This window comes from Musca autumnalis, unplaced genomic scaffold (assembly GCF_047663935.1).
Source record: "Musca autumnalis isolate F117 unplaced genomic scaffold, ASM4766393v1 scaffold_2, whole genome shotgun sequence".
NCBI lineage: Eukaryota > Metazoa > Arthropoda > Insecta > Diptera > Muscidae > Musca > Musca autumnalis.
The window spans coordinates 198,273,433-198,296,301 of NW_027411755.1; the positions used below are offsets into that span (position 1 = coordinate 198,273,433).

General features: G+C 36.0%; 2 protein-coding genes across 4 annotated transcripts; both read left to right on the plus strand.

Moving 5' to 3' along the window:
* Positions 1-303: 303 nt before the first annotated feature.
* On the plus strand, positions 304-20,245 carry LOC141395097 (uncharacterized). 2 transcript variants are annotated; one of them, XM_073970522.1, is made up of 5 exons: positions 304-398; positions 17,558-17,650; positions 19,811-19,849; positions 19,960-19,998; positions 20,084-20,245. In XM_073970522.1, the coding sequence occupies exons 2-5, from the start codon at positions 17,567-17,569 to the stop codon at positions 20,234-20,236; spliced, it is 315 nt and encodes a 104-aa protein (XP_073826623.1). In that variant the 5' UTR covers positions 304-398; positions 17,558-17,566; the 3' UTR covers positions 20,237-20,245. The 2 variants fall into 2 exon arrangements, with proteins under 2 accessions (XP_073826623.1, XP_073826622.1); XM_073970521.1 differs by lacking the exon at positions 304-398 and adding an exon at positions 17,286-17,378.
* On the plus strand, positions 10,144-12,047 carry LOC141395096 (uncharacterized). Of its 2 annotated transcripts, none has more exons than XM_073970518.1 (5): positions 10,144-11,086; positions 11,223-11,315; positions 11,531-11,569; positions 11,680-11,718; positions 11,801-12,047. In XM_073970518.1, exons 1-5 carry the CDS (start codon positions 11,030-11,032, stop codon positions 11,951-11,953), a joined length of 381 nt encoding a protein of 126 aa, XP_073826619.1. In that variant the 5' UTR covers positions 10,144-11,029; the 3' UTR covers positions 11,954-12,047. The 2 variants fall into 2 exon arrangements, with proteins under 2 accessions (XP_073826619.1, XP_073826620.1); XM_073970519.1 differs by having other exon boundaries at positions 10,642-11,086; positions 11,680-11,709.
* Positions 20,246-22,869: the final 2,624 nt, after the last annotated feature.

The window sequence follows — 22,869 nt, forward strand, 5'->3', positions numbered from 1 at the left end:
GATGAAGTTTGATGGATTATATGTGTTCACAATTTTTGTTCCTTAATACAAGATCTACAACTTTGCCTCTGAGATCAATTCAAAACTCCTAACGGTTTGGAAGATATAGTCTTGAAAAATGACCCCTTTTTACATCAAAGCATCAAACCTTTCGAGGCCTACAACCGCGAAAGATGATGAGATAGGGAAAAATGGCGAGACACGTGTCTTCTATTTTTTGGTCTTCTATCACGCTGCGGTGTCAGAATATGGTTAATAAACCATGACTCAAAAAAATGAGACAGTGTTATAAAGTGATTCCATAAAAAAACTTCCTATCAAAAAGCTTTTAACGTTTTTATTTTTCGGAACTTTTGACAATTGTCACTGTAAGCAGATATTTAACAACTGAAAACAAGGTATAAAAATAGAATAGAGACATTTTGGTCATTAATAAGCAAAAGTCCATTCATTCGTGCAACAGGAAATAATTTTTTGAGAAGTATTTTTTCATTCCATAGAATTTTTTATTTTTTTCAAAGTGGTTTGTGCGCAACCTTTTTTTAGAATAAAATGTATGCATGTGAGTATATTACAAAAAATAGTTTTTGATTAAAATATCTCAAATCGTTATCAACGTTCACATTTTTTCAGTGACACCCACTGTAATTATTTATTTTACATTAAACCAATAGTACTAAAAGGTACCCTATTATTTCTAATCTAGTAGGAACTGTTCTAAAACCGGAAAACCTTATCATTTGAATACTGACTCAAAAGTTCATCACATGACCTTGTATTTTTGCATATTAAATAAAGCACGAGAACGCTTCCTTATCTATTCTTGAAAAAATTTGCAATATTTTGAAATCCCAATTAAATTATACAATTGTTTTGCCAAATTTAAGAATAGCAACTTTGTATAGATTGAATAATATTTTAGTGGTTTAAAAAATATATATTTTTAAGCGTGTTTATTTCACATTTTACTGATAAGCGCATTGTGATCTTGAATTGATTTAAAAGTTCAATGTTCATACTGAGAATCACAAGATTTTCTTTAAATGTAATTGGGAGACAATATGATGAAAGACAAGTAAAGTATGTCTAAGACTATTGTTAAACTTTGTCTTGTGGAGGAGGACACTATCGCCCACATTATGTTCAAAGATTTAAAAAAGAGGTTATCGCTTGCTAGCTACACACATCGTTGATATTTTCGTTAAATTTAGAATAATATAATTTTTTAATTATAATTTTTTCGTATGTACACGATTTTAAGGCATGAGTTTAAATCTTTCTTTATGGGATTTATCAAATAATCGATTGGATTTGTGGGAAATTTGTGTTTTCTCAATATCAGGGAATACAAAAAATGTCTGAAGAATTAAAACAAGACTTACAAGGAACCGACAATATGATACCATACCACTATACATGTGTATTAGGCTTTCACTTGGAATCCGTACGTTATATTATAAAGCTTAAAGAATGATTTCCTAGGATTACAGATAATGCTTGCGACACACAAGTGAAAGCATCAAACTATAGTATGCCGTAGTGCTTTTCGTTGTATTTTAATTAAAATTACATCCATACACAGAAAAATTTTTTTCCGATAAACAGATTTATCAAAATTTGTATGTATTTTGTAACTAACTAAAATGAAATATCTGTTTTAAAAGTCGATGAAATAAAAGTTATGTTTTCAATAAATAACTACGTGAAAAAACGTCAAAAAACTAAAAATGTTTGGGGAAATGTTTGATAAACACTTTTGTAAATATGACAATTCGTTTCACGGCAAAAAATCAATCAACATTTAATTATACCCTACATCACTATCGAAATAATGGTCGTAGACCCATACTTATATATACCAAAATTATTGTCTCGACGAGCTGAGTCGATCTGGCTATGTGTGTCCGTCCATCTAAACCTTGTAATCAGCTACAGGTCACACTTTGATCGTATCATTACCAAGACCTAATAAAAGTAGAATATATCACCTTTCTAACGATGTAAAGGAGGTTGTCGTAGGTGGTCAAACATCGAAGATATCGCAATAGCCGCAAACTAAACCCAACTTTTCTTTTTTGCGATTCTAGTTATAATGACCAATATCACAGCTTTGGTTGGGGATCTTCCAAAAACAAAGTCTGACTATGAAAGTAGAAAATTCCATAACGTATAAACGTACTGTAATGGAATGAATGCGAATGAGATATCGCAATAGTCGGTAATACATCCCAGTTCTTAATTTTTTTGTAATCACGCTACACATCGCAATTTTGATCGTCACCAAATTTTGGGTGTTAATGGGCGTCCCACAGAGGAAAAAACATATTGATTTTCTTAATGGTCGGATATTCTTCAGGGGTCGGAATTTGAGAAAAACTTGTTTGGAGAAAAGGCCAATGTTTTATGTTTTATTTCAAAGCGAATATCTCTCTTCTGTAATAGGTATATCGAAAGCAAAACCTGGCAAGGAAAGTAGAAAATATCACCTTCACAACGATGTCAAGTAGGTTGTCATAGATGGTCCAACAACAGAGATATCGCAATAGTCGATAATGCATTCCTTTTTCCATTTTTTGTGCAATCACAGTACAGGTCGGAATTTTGATCGGACCTTCACGAAATTTTGGAGGTTGATGGGGGTCTCACTGAGAAAGAAGCGTATTGATGGCGTACATCCCACTTTTCCATTTTTTATTTGAAGTGTACTGACGATGCACTTAAATGCGTTTCAACAAAGTTGATCTGTATTAATGAAGACATTCAGAGCAAAGGCGCTAAGCTATCCCAATTTTAATATTTTGAATTTTACCAGTCAAAAGCTTATGTACAGGGGTAGTGGTGTAGGGTATCACATAGCCGGCCCCGCCCCGACTATAGCCTTGCCTCACTTGTTGAATATTTGAATTTGTTTATCAAATCGTTGTCCATTTTTTTCTGTATACACAGCAAAGTGTTCGATGTCAAGTGATTTGCATGCCATTTTTTCAGCATCTTCACTAATCCTATTTACAAGAACGCGACCCCCACAAGATTCATGTTTGGATCCTAAGCATGGCATCTTCACGAACTCTTTGGCATGACCTCTTAACCAATTCCCTAGAATAGTATTTTCACGAACCCTTTGGCATGTCATCTTTACCAACACTTTGGCATGCGATCTTAACCAATTCCGTATAATAGTATTTTAAGGGGTCACCACCATTTGTAAAGCCCAAAAAGACCATTTTTCAAGAATTTTTATACCCTAAGCAGGTATATACACTTTCATAGGGCAAAATGTGCCTCATCAAAATAATGTTTGGACGAAATCAGTTTCTGACAATTTGAAGTGGATGTACGTCCTCCCTTATGTCTGTCCATGCGCTCCAGCCAGCCGCACGATTACTCTTGAACGGATGAACCTATTTGGTCCAAATTTTGGATTTCGTAATATTTTGTCCAAACTAAGTTTAAGTTCGGGTACCCCTCGGGTACCTGTCCCACAAACATTCAAAAATGTTCGAAAAAATTGTGCGCACTACAACTCTTGAAGAGAGTAACCGATTTGGTCCATACTTTGCACGTCGTGAAATTTCTGCCAGACATAGATGAGATTTCAACATGGACTTTATCGGTCTAATCCTTCGGGTACCACCCACATAAAATTTCAGAGAAGTTCAGTTTAGGACCTGCTCTCGAATCGCTTTGATTTTTTAACAACTTCTATGCGTTGCTCCATTACGACATTACAAGTTTCATCAGGGGCAAGTCCATTCTTCCTAAGAAAAGAGTCCGAAAGTGCTCGATAACTCTCGAACGGATCGGTCGATTCGATTTAAAATTTGGCGTTCATAAAATGTTGTACGAAGGTAGCCCATATCCGCCCATTCCTTCAGGTACGTCCCCCACAAAAGTTCAAAAATGGTGCGCACGAAAACTCTCAAATGCAGTAACCGATTTGATACATACTTTTCATATCGTAATATCTCTACGGACTATGTATATAGGTTGACTTCTTCGAGTACCTCCCACACAAAATTTGGGAAAAGTGCAGTTTGAGGCCTGTAGGACTATTCAATAACTGCTGCCCTAGAATCGTTTTGCTTCGTTCTGTAACAACATGTATTCGCTGTCCCCATTACGACTGTATACGTTTTTTTTCAGTCCAAACGTTGGCCTGCGAATCCCTTTGATTTTTTGTAACAAATTGTATTCGCTTTTCCAACGACTTTTTAAAAAAGTGGCATATCTCTCAAACCTGCGCGAACCTGCAGCTATTTTGTGGTTTGACCTCTCAGAAAATGTGCGATTTATTCTCCAACTCACCACAACTCATGTAAAAACCTCCAAAGATTACAAAAAAAAAAATGGTATAGCCACAAAACTAAATTAAATATTACAATTCTATAAACGCCAAATAATTAAAAACAAGTAAAAAAGTAACGGTCGGCTTGGCCGACAGAGATGTACCCTCAGCCTGTGTATATTGAAACAATTTTTTTTCCCAAAAAACGTATGTCATATATAGGGGGCTTTACAAATTTTCGGCGTATAAACCGACAAAATTGTTGATTAGGATTAAAGAGCAAAAGTTTTGCGGAGGAGATACTTAAAGGAATGGATCCACATTGACCATTATGGAAGTGGATCTCCAGCCACTACATATGGTGCCATAGGGGGTTTTTACACCTTTCGGGCTGTTTGCTCATGAAGTGTGGACTTGCTCCTGAAAAAACTTTTACCATCGTAATTGAGCAGCGAATACAAGTTGCTTCAACAAAAATCAAAGTGATTCGATAGCAAGTCTTAAAGTGAAGTTATCCGAAACTTTGTGTGGGAGATACCGGATGGAGTGGACAAATATAGTCCGTATTTGAACCTGATCTATATTTGGTAGAGATATTAGGATGTGTAAAGTATGGTCCAATTCGGCCACTCCCTTCAAGAGTTAACGTACGAACAATTTTTCCGAACATTTTTGAACTTTTGTGGGGGAGGTACCTGAAGGAGTGGACCGATATGGGTTATCTTTGAACTTAAACTTTGATTGGACAAAATATTACTAAGGCCAAATTTTGGACCCAATCGGCAGATCCGTTCCAGAGTTATGTTGCGCTCCAACCATCTCACACGGTGTCATAGGGGTTCTGTGCAACTTTCAGGCTATTTTCTCAGGAAGTATGGACTTGCGCCTGATGAAACTTGTACCGTCGTATGTGGGCCAGTGAATACAAGTTGCTAAAATAAAAATCAAAGCGATTCGAGAGCAGGTCCTAAACTCAACTTATCCGAAATTTTGTGTGGGAGGTACCCGAAGGAGTGGACCGAGTCCATATTGGAACCTCATCTAAGTCTGGTAGCCGTTTCACGATTTGCAAAGTATGTACCAACTCGGTTACTTCCTTCAAGATCTATCGTACGTACAAATTTTCCGAACATTTTCGAACTTTTGTCGGGGAGTTACCGGAAGGAGTGGACCGATATAACCCATCTTCGAACTTAAATTAAGTTTGGACAAAATATTACGAAAGCCAAATTTTGGACCGAATCGGTTGATCCGTTCAAGACTTATCGTGCGCTCCAGCCAGACAGACAGACGGACGGACATTGCTCAATCAACTCCAAATTGTCTGAAACACATTTCGTCTAAACATACTTGGGGTCTAAAACCATTATTTCGATGAGTCACATTTTGCCCGTATGAAAGTGTATAGCATAAATGCTGAGGGTATAAAAATTCAATAATTACTCGTATAACAGCGACAAACAACTATAGTCAACTAGCTTACCATTTGTTTGTATCACTCTATTAATTAAGCAAAGTTAAAAGCAATTTTTAAGGAAAATTAATTTTGTAAAACAAAAGTGCAATTTTTATGTGCATTTGTAGTCGTTTCGCGGGGTAAATCGCAAAACTGAATATGAGGCATTGGTCATGGGATACATAGCAATGGAATTCAACAAGAATCTCATTAGTTCTATGTACTTTAATTTTTGAGTAAACTTCCACTAAAGTTCCCATATTTCGCACTGTGAGACGGTTCAAGTTTTTTCAGGGCCAAGTCTATATTTCCTGAGAAAATGGCCTGAGAGTTTTTTTGTGGATGGATCGCGCGGTAACTATGGAACGGATAAACTGATTTAATGGCAATCGTAATATTTTGCCCAAAGTTAAATCAAGTTCTAAGATGGACCTTATCGGTCCACACCTTTGGGTACTTCCCCCACAGTAGTTTACAACTTTTCACTAAAATGGTGCACACTATAAGTCTCGAAGGCAGTAACCGATTTGATCCACACTTTGGACATCGTAATATTTCTACGAGACATAGATCAGGTTAGAATATGGACTATATATTTCTACTCCTTCGGACACCTCCCACCCCAAATTTCGGAAATGTGCAGGTTAGGGGCTCCTCTCGAATCGTTTCGATTTTTCTTGCAACAGGTTGCACTAAAGGCCCCTATTACAATGTTTTAAGGTTTTTTTTCAGTAAAAAAATTACGCGAAAAGTGTAAAAACCCCCTACGGCCAGCAGTGTAGTAGGGCTATGGCTTCCTATTCTTGTATGACATTATGATGAGTTTTTACCTAAGAGCAAACGTTCATTCATACCTAATGTGTAGTGACTGGTGCGCACGACAACTCCCGAACAGAATACTGCGTTGGTCCACACTTTGCATATCGTTATATTGCTTCCAATATTAGATGAAATTCGAAGATGGTGTATATAGGTTCACTCCTCGCCAACAAAAGTTCGAAAATGATCGGAAAATTTGTTTAGAGTATGTTTGTTCTCTCGGTTCCTTCCCACACAAAATGTCGTATAAGTTCAATATAAGATCTGCTCTCGAATCACTTTGATTTTTGTTGAAGCAACTTACATTCGCTGCCTCAATTAGCACGGTAAACGTTTTTTCAGGGGCAAGTCATACTTTTGAGAAAAAAAATCCTATGGTAGTGACTGGAGAGCACGATAACCCTCGAACTGATCAACCGATTAGGTCCAAAATTTGGCCTTCGTCATATTTTGTCTAAACTTAGTTTCAGCTCGAACATTTGTGTCTAAGTGCAGCTAGGGTCTGTTCGAAGATCCTTTGGAAATTTTTACCAAAATTACTCCTAGAGTAGTCCTGTTTACAGCGATATGATGTTTTTCGTGGGCAAATCCATGTTTCCTGATACAAAGGTCTTATCGATTAGAATGTCTCCTATGGACTACGCCTGTTCATTCCTTTTAAAAATTTAACCGAATCTTTGTCGGCAAGTTTATACGCCCAAAATTCTGAAGACCCCCTAAGTACATACGTTTTTTGGAAATAGGTGTTTCAATTCAAACAAGCTGAGGGTATACCTCTGTCGGCAAAGCCGACTGATCATTTTTTACTTGATTGTCTTGGACCTATCCATAGGAGAACGTTTTAATATTTAATTTTACCAAATTTTGTTGGTAACTAAAAATTGAATTGAAAGTTAATAACTTGCATTCATTTTCTCTTTGGGGTTGAGCTTGATGATCAAAGTTGTTTTGCAAATGAAAAAGGAAAACTGAAGATTCGAACCCAAACAGCCACAAAATTATGTGACAGGTTTCGCTGTTGGTGAACCAGCTTATCAGACATACCGGCTGTGGGAGTTGGTTCTCTGTCATCGAATTTTGTTTTCTCAAATGCAATGTGTTTTTACAGCGACGGATATTTGTCCAGTTTCTGTTGGGAAAAGCAATATAATTCAATATAAAGAGGGTCCCGCGCCGGGAGGCATAATTGGGACTACATATTTGGCAAATTATAATTTAGTCATGAATTTTATAAATAAAAATAAAATGATTTTACATTACACTGTACGTAATTTCAAATATACACAAGTAATCGCAAATAACATAAAAATTAAAATATTTCATTCATTAATCAGTACTATATCAGAAGTGACTTAATATCATCTGAAATGTACTTTTTTGAAGCAGATTTAAAACTTGAGATCGTTTGTAACATTTTCAAGTTTAAAGGAAGATTATTATAAGTCAAGCCACCAACATATTCTAATCTATATCTCGGTACTCTTAAGTTTATCATATTTCTAGTATTGAAATGTGTTTGATTCTGACGGAAAAATAGCAATGTGCAACAAAATTCAATTTTTTTAAAAATGATGGGAAAAATCGTGTAGATTATGAAAGTAGAGCTAAAAATATGAGACACGTGTATCGGCGTTTTTAAAGTTTACGTCGGAAAGTAACCAAAATAGGCGGGGCAAGTTCCGCCCATTTTTAATTTCTTCGAAATATTCGAATTAAGATATCTTGGAATCCTTGCATTTCAGGTATATAGTGTCTTTGGCAACTTTACTCAGGAGGGTATGGCGAATATTTTTGATATAAATTTTAACCCTCATGCGGTTCATCAAAGGGGTCTTTTTTGTCCTTTTTTTGAAAATCTTTCAAAAACTCCTTAAAAATGTGATCATATCAAAACCAAATATTCTACAAAATTGTTCGCTATAAAATTTTACTATAGGTCTCAGAATACACCAAATCATAAATAGGAAGTATATTAACACTCTTAAGCAGTTGCAAAGTAGAATAATAGAATAATATAGTGGTAGATTGAAGACTAATTTCAACGATTTGTTTTGCAATCTCTGCAAGGCTTTAAAATTGACATTATTTCTGCTGTAAGCATAAGCCGTTATCAAATAGTTTAAGTGCGACTGTATCAAGCAATAGTATATCATCAATTTAGACTTAACATCCAATTTATTTTTAAACTTGTACAGCATCCCTAATGCTGAGCCAATCTTCATCCTAATTGAGTTGATGTGCTTATCCCAAGATAAGTTGTTCTGTAATATAACACCAAGGTACTTCACACTATATGTTTCATGCGTTAATTCGCCATTAATGAACGCACTAAAATCGTTATTTGTAGGACTCGATCTAAATCTTATAAGTTTGGTCTTACCAGGATTTAGCAGATTTAGCAGATTCTCGTTCAACTCGAACCTTTAAAGACATATCATATTAGTACGGATAGAAGAGATAAACGTCATCTGCAAACATAAATAACTTTCCACTTAACTGGCCTCAGCTAAGTTTTGGTTGGCAAAGCTGATATTTTTAAACTTGTTTATTTTATTTATTTTTATTTATTTAATAGATTTTAAAATATTCATTACATTATAGAAATTGTAAAAATATACAAAATGTTTTAATCTATAAACGACTTAACATGAACGTTGTGAGTCGGAATGGCATGGAAAAATTTCGATTGTATATTAATAATGATTTATATTAAAAGTGTATAATACTGTAATTCTGTTATTAAGAGCATTAGCAAAATTCATCCGATATTTTAAACAGGATATTAAATATTTGTATAAAATGTTAAAGCCTCTGGTATCATTTAAAATATTTAATACTTCATACATTGCAAGTGATGATTTCAAAAAGTATTTATATCTGAATTCCTTCAATACAGGACAAATTCCAATAAAGTGATATGTATTATCTACGTCACCTACATTACATAATGTACATGTACCTATGGTAGACCGTTTGAAACAGCGCGAGTTTAGATCTAATAAGCCGCTCCTTGCCTTGATCAAACAAAATACCAACCATGTGAGATGAGAAATTGAGTAAAATTGAGGATTCACCAAAGTAGTTCAATTGCGGATATAAATCGTGAAATTGTGAACCTCTTGCCAATCTAATATTACTGCTCAATTCATGTGTTTTGAGTGTTTTCAGGATACTTTGTGAGTACCTACATAAGGGAGCAATTTGATTCGGAGGAGTATATTGAATTTTACTGCATAAATTTGTCCATTCTGACGCCCAATATGTTGAATCACTAATAACCTTGTTTGCCAGTTCTCGAGGTATTCTGTCAATGGGAAGATTTAATGCTCTGTTTATGTAGTCGAAGTGGAGTTTCAATGTGTCTAAATATAAACTTTTTAGGCCTGTTTCAAGGAACAATATATAGTTAGGTGTGTTTTTAGGTAATTGTAACATTTTTTTAACAAAAAATCTTAAAAGTTTTTTTTTTTTTAACTTGTTTATGTTAACCTTAAATTCATCTCATTAAGGATGTTAAAAATATTTAAAAAAAATACTATGCTTTGAATTACGTTTAAATTGAATTGATGAATAGAAATATGTTTCACTATTTTCGTTCATTTTTCAGCGATAAGAAGCCTCTAAAAGTTCAGCACTGGAAGATGCTGATGAAATTCTACATGCACTGTATTATGTGCTAATACGCAATATTAAGCATGTACATACGAGTATGTTTCGACATGAGGTAGCCAACCTAAGTCAATGTCAGGGAAGTAATCGCAAGTTCTGATAGGCAATGATAGAAACTTAATCGCTGAGCTATTTTTAAAACACCAAAAAATCTAATGTGTTCATTCTAATTTTAATTGAAATACGATTTAAAAAAAACGAACTATTCAGGGGGTCTTTAGGAAAAACAAAATTCATAGAAATACCCATACATTAACACAAAACAAATATTTTTTTATATGCATAGATGCAATATACAAACACAGAACCAAAAATTAAATAATCATTAGGGGAATATTTACCAAACCAAATCAAATGTTTACTTGAATTAAATTATTGAGAAAACAGAAACGCTGAACATATTCAATACCGGTGGCAGCGACAGCGATATCGTAAAACTGTTGTGAAAACTTGGATTAGTATAGAATTCAGTGCTATTCATATTAGGCGACCAAATCGTATTCCGAGTTCAAAAAGTTTATCAGCTGTTGAAGGGCGGCAGGCAGGCTTACTCAAAAACACTGGAGAAATTTAATAGTTATGCTTTATGTTTTCGGTTTCGGCTGTTGTTCTTGTTGTTGTTGTTGCTGCTGCTGTCTAAAACATAATGCTGATAAGAATACCATGGCGTAGTTCTGCATTTTTAGTTTGAATATATTTTTTTGTACAAAATTTTTGACTATAAAAGCCGCTGTCGGATTTCAGTTCAATCAGAGTCAATTCCTTTTCAGACCTTCAAACAACTCAAAAAATACCAAAAAATGTCCGGTGCTTTGAAATACGTTTTTGTAGCTGTAGCTATCTTCTGCTACATGCAGGTATGTTTGTGAAAATCAGTGAAGTGATATGAAAACAATGTCCTGCAAGGATATTTTCGAAATAAAAAAAAAATAAAAATGAAAACAATGGCAAAGGAGTCACAGTGGATAATTGTTGGTTATCTTTACTTTTCAGCAAGCTGAGATGGCCCGCTTGCCACGCAACACCGCTGCCGAACCTGCTCTCCCCGCCAACATCTTTGAAACTTTCACCAAGCCTGAATTCTGGGTAAGTTGTAGTGAATGTCAAACAGTGAAAATTTTAGGGTTTGGTTACAAACGAATTGGGAGGTGATATAGAGGGGCACAAAGTTGTAAAAAGATTCAGCTGGAAGATTCCCAATTCGATTTTGAACCATATATGTATATTTAATAATTATTTTTTATTAAGTTCTGCGATTAATTTATTCTTTCTCTCTTTCTTCTTTTTTCACCTACTTTTAGAACTCTCTCAGCAAGAACTTCACCGATGCTTTCACCGAAGTAAGTATAACCTTTAAAAGTTTTTCAACATTAGTTTTTATTTAATATCCCAAAATAGTAAAAAATCGTTTACTAATGTATTTCTTTCGTGTTTTTCTTTATCTTTATAGGAAAACTTGAAGAAATACGGCATCCGCCCGGTAACTCTTGTAATTTCATCAACACTTTACCCCTTTTATTTGACATAAATTTATTTTTTCTTCTCTATTTACTCTTTTCTACGAACTATAGGAAGACGTTAAGGAAAGTTTCGCCAAGGTCGAAGAAAATGTCAAGACCGGTTTCGCTGAATTGCAAAAGAACTTGAACTCTTTGGTTGAACAAACCCAACAAGCTGCCACCGAAGTCAAGGGCAACAAGAAGCCAAAGGCCAACCAAAAGTAAATCCGTCATTCAAGAGGCTAAATATTTGTTTATGACTTTTGTTTTATAAATAAATGTTTTTGTTTTTAATAAATAACTAACTTTAATTCAAAAATTTTTCTATTTTTTACTTATTTTTTATAAATGATTACTAATAACAAAAAAACGAAGTAAACATTTTATTTATGTTCTATTTTTTTATGTATATAAAAAAACCTGAAAGCTCTTTTTTAGATATAGTTTTTAATAAATAAGAAAATTGTTTAAACTTTACTTACTGTGGTTTTTAATATAATGGGAACAAATAGGGGGAAGCATGGGACAACTCACCATATCAAATAAAGTTCAATATCCAATACAACTTGAAAACAATAATAAAAAATGGTATATTCAGAACTTATTTTTTAAAAATGCTTAAAAAATTCTTGCAATGCACAAAAGTTTTGTGAGTTTTCTTTACATGGAACATATAATTTTTGGCACATTAACAATGCTCAAGGACCTCGCCAAATAGTTCAATTAAGGTATAAAACAAATTCTTAAGTTGAAAATGAATTTATTTAAAATGTCTGTATATAAAATTTAAACATTTATATTTAAAATACAACACATCACGTGTTCGATGCAACAATTCATGGATGAACTCCAAATATTGTATTCCGAAAGAAATTGAGATTCTCGAATTTCGAAAAATGCCGGCAGGAGCACAACTTTGGTAAGTTATATCCAAAAATGTAATAGAATCAGTCGAATATGACTGCTGAAATTAACAATAATAGGAGGGATGGACCCAAATGTCCAATGAACTCCAGTATTTAGGTTAACGAGAGTATTCGTATTCATGTGACTGTATATGGATTAGTATACAACTCTATTCATATTAGGCGACCAAATCATATTCCGAGTTCAAAAAGTTTATCAGCTGTTGAAGGGCGGCTGGCAGGTTTACTCAAAAATACTAGAAAAAATTAATTGTTATGCTTTAAGGCAACGTCGTTCTGTGGTATTGTTGAAGTTACGAAGTTTTTCGGCAATTCACACACACACGACCTGAACGCAACGTAGGAGCACACAAAAGAGAGCAAATGTTTTGATTTGTTTTTGTTTTGCAGCATGCGTGCATACAACCTTACTAACACACTGTCAAAAGATGCCAATATTCAGAATTTGGTGTGCCCTCTTCTTGGTCGGCAGTGCTTTAAGACAGCGCCGACCAAAGGAATACAAACAAACCCAGTAGGAAATTGAATCTGCGATGACAATATCTTACTTACTTACTTAGCTGGCCCATTACAGAACATTTGTTCCATAGACCGAACTAAGAAAAGATCTCCAATTCTCTTTATTTGTTGCTTCGCACTCTGGAATACCGCGTCTTTTCATCTCTTCATCCACTAGTTGCGCCACCTATTCCTTGGCCTGCCAATTCTGCGTGCACCTCCAAGCGGTTCGTATTTATACGCCTTTTTAGCGGGTTCATCTTCGCTCATTCCTATGATATGGCCTAGCCAACGCAATCGCTGCATCTCGATACGTTTAACAACGAGTATATTGATGTCGTTGTATAGCAGATACAGCTCGTGGTTCATGCGACGTCGATATTCACCGTCAACGCCGATTGGTCCGTAGATCTTTCGAAGAATTTTTCTCTCAAACACACCAAGCACTGCCATGTCTGCTTGCACAAGTACCCAGGCTTCGGAGTCATACATCAGCACGGGTAGTATCAGTGTTTTGTAAAGCGTTGTTTTTGTTTAGCGAGATATGGCTTTGTTTTTAAACTGCTTACCTAAACCAAAGTAGCATCTGTTGGCCAATACAATTCTCCCTTTTATTTCACAACTGATGTCGTTTGTTGTGTTTACGGAGGTGCCGAGGTAGACGAAGTCTTTTACTACCTCAAAATTATAGGAAACAACTTCCACAGTTGGTCCGAGCTCAATGGACGAATTGCGCGTCGACACCATCAACTTGGTCTTCTCACCGTTTACCGCCAGACCCACTTTAGCAGATTCTCTTTCGACCTTCTTTTACTGATCGTCCCATGATGTCTTCATCGTCAGCATAAGCCAGTAACATGTGGCTATAGGTGTAGATTGTGTCCCTCCTTTCACGTTTGCCTCTCGTATAACCTTTTCCAGCAGGATGTTAAAGAGATCACACGAAAGGCTGTCTCCTTGTCTGAAACCTCTTTTGGTACCAAACTCTTCGGAGAGGTACTTTCCTATTTTAACTGAGGACCTCGTGTCAGTTAAAGTCATTTTGCAAAGCCGGATGAGCTTTGCGGGGATACCAAATTCAGACATGGCTTGGAATACCTTTGAACGCAGCGGGCTGTCCAAGGCTGCTTTATAATCGACAAAAAGGTGGTAGGTGTCGATCTGCATCTCTTGGGTATTCTCCAGGATTTGCCGCAGGGTAAATATCTGGTCAATGGTGGACTTGCCAGGTCTAAAGCCGCATTGGTATGGTCCAATTACCTCGTTGACCATAGGCTTTAGTCGTTCGCACAATATCCCTGACACGATCTTGTAGGCAATAGGGAGTAGACTTATGCCCCTATAGGTAGAGCATACAGTCTTATCTCCTTTCTTGTGGGCGAGGCACAGTATACTCAGGTTCCAATCGTCGGGTACTCGTTCTTCCTGCCAGATGGTGCTAACTAGCTGATGAATACACCTTATCAGCGTGTCGCCTCCGGTTTTGAACAGCTCGGCTGGTAAGCCTTCGGCTCCTGCTGCCTTATTATTCTTCAGCCGATTTATTGCTGTCTTTACCTCATCTTGGCTGGGCGGTATACATTCAATACCATCTTCGGGGATTGGGTCTGTGGTATCTTCGTCGTCTTCGCTGCTATTGGACACCAACAGTTTTGAAAAATGTTCTTTCCATATCCTGAGCACACTATCTGTATCAGTTACCAAATTACCTTGCTTGTCTATATAAGAGGATGTGCCTATACCAAAGCCATCAGTTTGATGCTTGACTCTTTGGTAGAATTTTCGGACTTCATTCTGGTTCCTGTACATCTCGATTTTTTCACACTCTCCTTCTTTTTCCTGCGGAAAACACGTTTCTCCTCCCTTCTTTTCTCCCGATACCTCTCGAGCGCTACGCGTTGCTACGGATTGTAAAGTAGCCCTATATGCCGCATTTTGCTCTTCGGTAGCAGCACGACATTCCTGATCATACCATGGATTCTTTTGTTTTTATACCCTACACCACTATGTGGGGAGGGTATTATAACCTGGTTTTGGCCAAAAAGTTTGTAACGCATCGAAATACTGGTCGTAGACCCATACTTATATATACCAAAATGAATGTCTCGACGAGCTGCGTCTGGCTATGTGTTTCCGTCCGTCTGTCCGTCTGTCCATCTAAACCTTGTAATCACGCTACATGTCCCAATTTTGATGGGATCGTCACGAAATTTTGGATGTTGATGGGGGTCCTGGAGGGGAAGAAGCCTATTGATTTTGGTGATGGTCGGATAATATTCAGGGGTCGGAATGGGCAAAAAACTTATTTGGAGAAAAAGTCAACGTTTTATTTCAAAGCGAATATCTCCGCTTCTATATCAAAAGCAAAACCTGCTAATGAAAGTAGAAAATATCACCTTTGCAACGATGTTACGTACGTTGTCGTAGGTGATCAAACAACGAAGATAAAGCAAAAGCCGCTAATAGAACACAACCTTTCATTTTTGCGATTTTAATAATAATGACGAATATCACAGCTTTGGTTCGGTACCTTCCAAAAGCAAAGTCTGACAATGAAAGTAAAAAATCCCATCATTACAATGATGTAAAGCAGGTTGGCGTAGGTATCCAAATAACGGAGATATCGCAATAGTCGGTAATACATCCCACTTTTTCCACTTTTTTGGAAATCACGTTACAGGTCGCAATTTTAATTGGATCGTCACGAAATTTTGGGTGTTATTGGGGGTCCCACAGAGGAAAAAACCTTTTGATTTTTGATAATGGTCGGATATTATTCAGGGATCGGAATGTGACAAAAAAATATTTGGAAAAAAGACCAACGTTTTATTTCAATGTTAATATCTCCCTTCTGTAGGAGGTATATCGAAAGCAAATATCTCCTGGCAAGGAAAGTAGAAAATATCACCTTTACAACGATGTGAAGTAGGTTGTCATAGGTGGTCAAACAACAGAGATATCGCAATAGTCGGTAATGCATCCCTTTTTCCATTTTTGTGCAATCACACTACGAAATTTTGATTGAATCCTCACGAAATTTTGGGGGTTGATGGGGTCTAACAGAGAAAGAAGCCTATTGATGGTTGGCATACATCCAACTATTCCATTTTTTATTTGGGTTGTACTGTCGATGCACTTAAATGCGTTTCAAAAAATTGACCTGTGTTAATGAAGACATTCAGAGTAAAGGCGCTAAGCTATCCCAATTTTAATATTTTGAATTTTACTAGTCAAAAGCTTATGAACAGGGGTAGTGGTGTAGGGTATCACATAGTCGGCCCCGACCCGACTATAGCCTTGGCTCACTTGTTTCATAGTAAGCTACTTTTTCTAGAGGTGGGTTACTAACCCTGCGCCCAAACCCAAGCTTTTAATGTTCTTATAGGCGAACGCGCGGCACATTTTAGCTCACTACCTTTAACGGGTGTTAAAGGCAGCTACCCTAGGTGACACCACGGGGAGGTCAGTGTCCGCTTGAGATGAAAGTGGTACCAATATAAATCCTGAACTTTGCCATGTTAAAGCCGGTAAGGACCGTTCCTTGGTATCTTTCATCCCCTACGTCACCATATTTACATTAGGTCCATATTTACATAAGGCAATTTTCCTTGCGGCAATTGTCAGTTTGATGGAGATAGGGGTGAGGAGTATGGTAACACTTTGCCCCTCAACACCCTCTCTCACCGACAAACTGACAATTGCCGAAAGGAAAATTGACTAATGTAAATATGGAGATGAAGCAGGTTATGTACTAGAGTTGGGCAATTGAACGACTTAGTTCACTGTCTTAGTTCAAAAACGTATGAGTAACGTCATACAAACTAACGTCTGATATTAAGTATACTCAGTTTGTTCATACAAATAACCGGTTTCCATTGAACTAGGTAGTGAACTAGGCCTTCAATATCGTTCAATTGGCACAACTCTATTATGTACCCAGGCCTTTATGTTTTCGGTTTCGGCTGTTGTTCTTGTTGTTGTTGCTGCGGCTGCCAAAAACATAATGCTAAAATGCTGATAAGAATACTATAGATTAGTTCTGCATTTTTAGTTTGAATATAATTTTTTGACAAAAGTTTTGACTATAAAAGCAGCTGTCGGATTTCAGTTCAATCAGAGTCAATTCCTATTCAGACCTTCAAACAACTCAAAAAATACAAAAAAAAAAAATGGCCGGTGCTTTGAAATACGTTTTTGTAGCTGTAGCTATATTCTGCTACATGCAGGTATGTTTGTGAAAATCAGTGAAGTGAAATGAAAACAATGTCCTGCAAGGATATTTTCGAAATATAAAATAAGTAGAAAATGAAAACGATGTCCTGCAAGGATATTTTCGAAAAAAAAAAAATGAAAACAATGACAAAGGAGCCACAGTGGATAATTGTTGGTTATGTTTACTTTTCAGCAAGCTGAGATGGCCCGTTTGCCACGCAACACTGCTGCCGAACCAGCTCTCCCCGCCAACATCTTTGAAACTTTCAGCAAGCCTGAATTCTGGGTAAGTTGTCGTGAATGTGAAACAGTGAAAACTTGAGTGTTGTGTTAAAAACGAATTGGGAAGTGATATAAAGGGGTTCAAAGTTGTAAAACGTCTCAACAGGAAGATTCCCAGTTCGATTTTGAACCATATATATTTAATAATTATTATACCCTCAGCCTTTAGACTAGAAAGGGCATATACACTTTGATACAACCAAAAATGAGCCTCATCGAAATAACGGGTTTAGACCCCAAGTATGTTTGGACGAAATTTGTTTCAGACAATTTGAAGTCGATTAAGCCATGTCCGTCCGTCTGTCTGTCTCTCTGTCTGGCTGGCTGGTGCGCACTATAACTCTCGAACGGATCAACCGATTCGAACCAAATTTTGGGTATGGTAATATTTTGTCCAAACTTAGTTTAACTTCGAAGATGGGCCATATAAATCCACTCCTTCTGGTACCTTCCCCACAAAAGTTCAAAATTTTCCTTTAAAATGGTGTGAACGATAACTCTCTCGAAGGGTGCAATTGATTTGGTCCAAACTTCGCACATCGTATTATTCCTTCTATATATATATCGGGTTCGAATATGGTCTACATCAGTCCACTCCTTCGGGTACCTCCCACACAAAATTCGGATAAAGTGAAGTTTAACAGCTCCCCTCGGATTGTTTCAGTAAGTTGTCCATGCGGCTCCCTTTACGACGGTACAATTTTTTTTCTTGCGCAAGTCCATACTTCCTGAAATATTGGGCAAAATGTTCCAAGAAACCCTGACTGCACCACCCAAAATGGCAATCCGCAAGACTTTGCACATCATATTATTTCATCCAGACATGTATTAGGTTGGAATATGGACTATATCGGTCCACTCCTTCGGGTACCTCTCACCCAAAATTCGGATAAAGTGAAGTTTAAGAGCTCCTCTCGGATCGTTCTGAAAAATTTTTTCAGTAGGTTTTCTTTGCGGTTCCCTTCTTGCGCAAGTCCATACTTCCTGAGATATTGGCCTAACCAGAATGGCAAATCCGCAAGATAATTCTGGCAGGGAGTTTCTGATTGGTGCAGACTTTGCATATCGTATTATTTCATTCAGTCACGTATTAGGTTGGAATATGGACTATATCGATCCACTCCTTCTTGTACCTCCCAAGGAAAAGTTAAGTTTAACATGTCCTCTCGCATCGTTTTGATTCTTTTTTCATTAGGTTGTTCTAGCTGCTTCATTTACCAAAAGCTCCATAACACTGCCGGCACCTATTAAAATGGCTGTTGTGCAAGATAACTGTAAGACTAATTTAATATTTTGATTCCTTTAGGAAGAAATTTGGTTATTAAAATGTTTGGTATATGTCAGAGATTTGGTCCTAGCAAAATTTGAAGGAAGGGGTTCCATGCGATGACGTGGTTTCATGGCATCTTTTGCATTGGTTCAAATGAAGTCTTGAAAGATCCGATCTTTTCATTGGCATTTGAACCAATGCAAAAGAAGTCGTGAAAGATCCGATCTTTTCATCAGCATTTGAACCCATGCAAAGGAAATCGTGAAAGATCCGATCTTTTCATCAGCATTTGAACTCATTCCATCGATCCAATAGAGATGAATTTTGTGTTTTTATTTATACACAATTTTCTAAATATATAAGACTAATTATTTACAATAGGCTTGATGTTGTCGGAGACTCCTAATCACAGCCAACGTTGCTAAAACTCTCGTCGTAATGGTAATGTCATTGCATAGGGTTGGTGAAAATGACATGCCAAAGCATTGGTGAAAATGACATGTCAAAGTATTTGTGTAAATGACATGCTTTGGATCCAAAAATTATAAGCATCTTTTGGGGTCCACGCTCATATAAAATTCATCGATGAAGATGCTAAAAAGATGACATGCCAGCTCACTTGCACCCATGATTGAATGGCATCTTTGGCAACGAACATTTTGCGGTACCTACAGCTTTTAAAGCAAACTCTTGATTCAAAATCTTTATATTTTATATACGGCATAATTATTGTGTTTGGTTTGGCTTTGTTTTTTTTTTTTTTTTTTTTTTTTTTGTCTGCTGCTGAGGATATACATAACTCTGACAGCACAGTTGACTGATACTTTCTTACATGTTTTTTTATTAAGTTTTACGAATAATTTTTTCTTTCTCTCTTTCTTCTCCTACTTTTAGAACTCTATCAGCAAGAATTTCGCCGATGCTTTCACCGATGTAAGTATAACCTTTAACAGTTTTTCAACATTATATTTTATTTAATAACCCAAAATAGTAAAACAAGGTTTACTAATGTATTTCTTTCGTGTTTTTCTTTATCTTTATAGGAAAACTTGAAGAAATACGGCATCCGCCCAGTAACTCTTGTAATTTCATCAATATTTTACCCCTTTTATTTGACATAAATTTATTTTTTCTTCTTTATCTTCTCTTTTTTTCCGCAAACTATAGGAAGACGTTAAGGAAGGTTTCGCCAAGGTCGAAGAAAATGTCAAGACCGGTTTCGCTGAATTGCAAAAGAACTTGAACTCTTTGGTTGAACAAACCCAACAAGCTGCCACCGAAGTCAAGGGCAACAAGAAGCCAAAGGCCAACCAAAAGTAAATCCGTCATTCAAGAGGCTAAATATTTATTTATGACTTTTGTTTTATAAATAAATGTTTTTGTTTTTAATAAATAACTATCTTTAATTGAAAATTTTTTCTTTTACTTATTTTTTATTAAATGATTAGTCCATACCCAGCAAAATTTGAAGGAAGGGGTTCCATGCGATGACGTGATTTTATGGCATCTTTTGCATTGGTTCAAACGAAGTCGTGAAAGATCCGATCTTTTCATTAGCATTTGAACCAATGCAAAGGAAGTTGTAAAAGATCCGATCTTTTCATCAGCATTTGAACCCATGCATAGGAAGTCGTGAAAGATCCGATCTTTTCATCAGCATTTGAACCCATTCCATCGATCCAATAGAGATGAATTTTGTGTTTTTATTTATACGATTTTTTCTAAATATATAAGATTAATAATTTACAAAAGGCATGATGTTGTCGGAGACTCAAAATCACAACCAACGTTGTTAAAACTCTCGTCGTAATGATAATGTAATTGCAAAGGGTTGGAGAAAATGACATGCCGAAGCATTGGTGGAAATGACATGCCAAAGCATTGGTGAAAATGACATGTCAAAGTATTGGTGTAAATGACATGCTTTGGATCCAAAAATGAATAGCATCTTTTGGGGTCCACGCTCATATAAAATCATCGATGAAGATGCTGAAAAGATGACATGCCAGCTCACTTGCACCCATGATTGAATGACATCTTTGGCATCGAACATTTTGCTGGGTATTTACATTAGGCAATTTTCCTTGAGGCAATTGTCAGTTTGATGGAGAGAGAGGTGAGGCATATGATAACCCTTTGCCTCTCAACACCCTCTCTCACCTACAAACTGACAATTGCCGCAAGGAAAATTGCCTAATGTAAATCATAGCCGACCAAGAAGAGCGAGCGCTTAAACTGTTTATGTGTGGGTAAAATTACACTGACAGAACAGGGTGATGATTTTCATACTGAGTGTGAAATGAAAAATATATTGTTGGCGCGTTCGCTTTGTATGACTTAAATTAAAAATAATATAAATAACTTCACAATTTGAAAAGTATTTTTCTTCATATGTTATTTTTTTTGAGAGAAAAAACAAATTGTATATAAAAATGATTTTTTAAGACTTTCTAAGCATACATACATTTTTTATTGTTGCATTGCAGACAAGGCCAAAATATTAATACAAAACAAAAATCATTTTAAAATTCTTCCCTCCACATATTTGCTGTACAACTGCAAAATCTTTTCTGTGTACCCAAAAATAAACAAATAAAGCGGCATCAACCTGCTGGCATGAAATTCAGTACAAGACTGAAGTAAAAAAATCAAAACATTTGCTCTCTTACTTTGCGTTCGGGTCGCGTGTGTGTGATTTGCCGAAAAACTTCGTAACCAAATCAATACCCACGAACGGGTTTGATGTAAATATGTACTTTCTAATAACAAACAAGTAAGAAAAGCGTTAAGTTCAGGGCAGCAGGGCCGAACTTGTTATACCCTCCACCACGAAGTGTATTGAAGTGAATAGGAACAATTAGTTTTATTTCGTTTATGAAAGTACCAGGGTTTCGGAGTGGAGGTATTTTTGGCTCGACTCCGACTCCGACTCCAGGCCAGTTTTTTTCACGACTCCGACTCCGACTCCGAGTCGACTCCGAGGGTAAATTCCTATACCACTAAAAATGAATAAAATGTGGACAAATGTTTAACTTTTTCCGATATTTGGGCCCATATAGGCTAATCTGTTTGTTTTTCCTAACATATGCTTTAGAATGTTCATTAATACTCAACTACAGAACATAAATATAAAGTAACATTCATATTTATATTATTTCTACTGAATCTTATATTGAAAAATAGCAACAAAATACAACATAGAAAGTTTTTGTCAGATTTACCTTTTTCCCGAGTATATTCTGGAAGGAACTTTTCCGGGTGCGAAAATCTTTACGCCTTCAAAATATTTGAAAATGAAGGGCAATACAAATAAAAAACTGCATGCCGTCAAAATTATAAGCAATTTATGACCGGGTTTTAAAAAGGATGTAAGCCAAAATTTTACAGTGCTTCTAGAGCATTAACGATGATCCCCAGTTGAAAAGCATTTTTTCATGAAACTTACGAAACTACGAAACTTTTTTGGTAGATTTTTTCTTCATTTGAAAGAGTACTTAATATGCTTTCCGAATTTTTTGTTGAAAAGTATATGCGTTATGTGGTGCCAACTCTAGTTCGAAAACTAATAAACCGTTTGTCATATATTTTGTGGGCTTATCTAGGACTTACAAATCTGGTCCCATATCGATCCATTTTGTAACAAGTTTTAGATTTTACTGAAATGGTGGACAGGAAAAGTCAAAATTTAAATTTTTGGTTTAAAAACAGGCGTTTTTGATCATAAAGCGGACAAAAAAAAATTGAAAAATAAACTCGATCGACGATTTTCTAGATTTTTATGGAATCATCTTATAATAAATAATAATAAAATTTTATCTTATCTTATGTAAAAGCTCTTCAAAATATGATACAGGAATATCAGGTTGTAAAGAAATCATAATCATAATAACATCCGTATTTCATACATAGGTAATAACTAGACATCGGATTTTGCATATTTGCATATTTTTTAT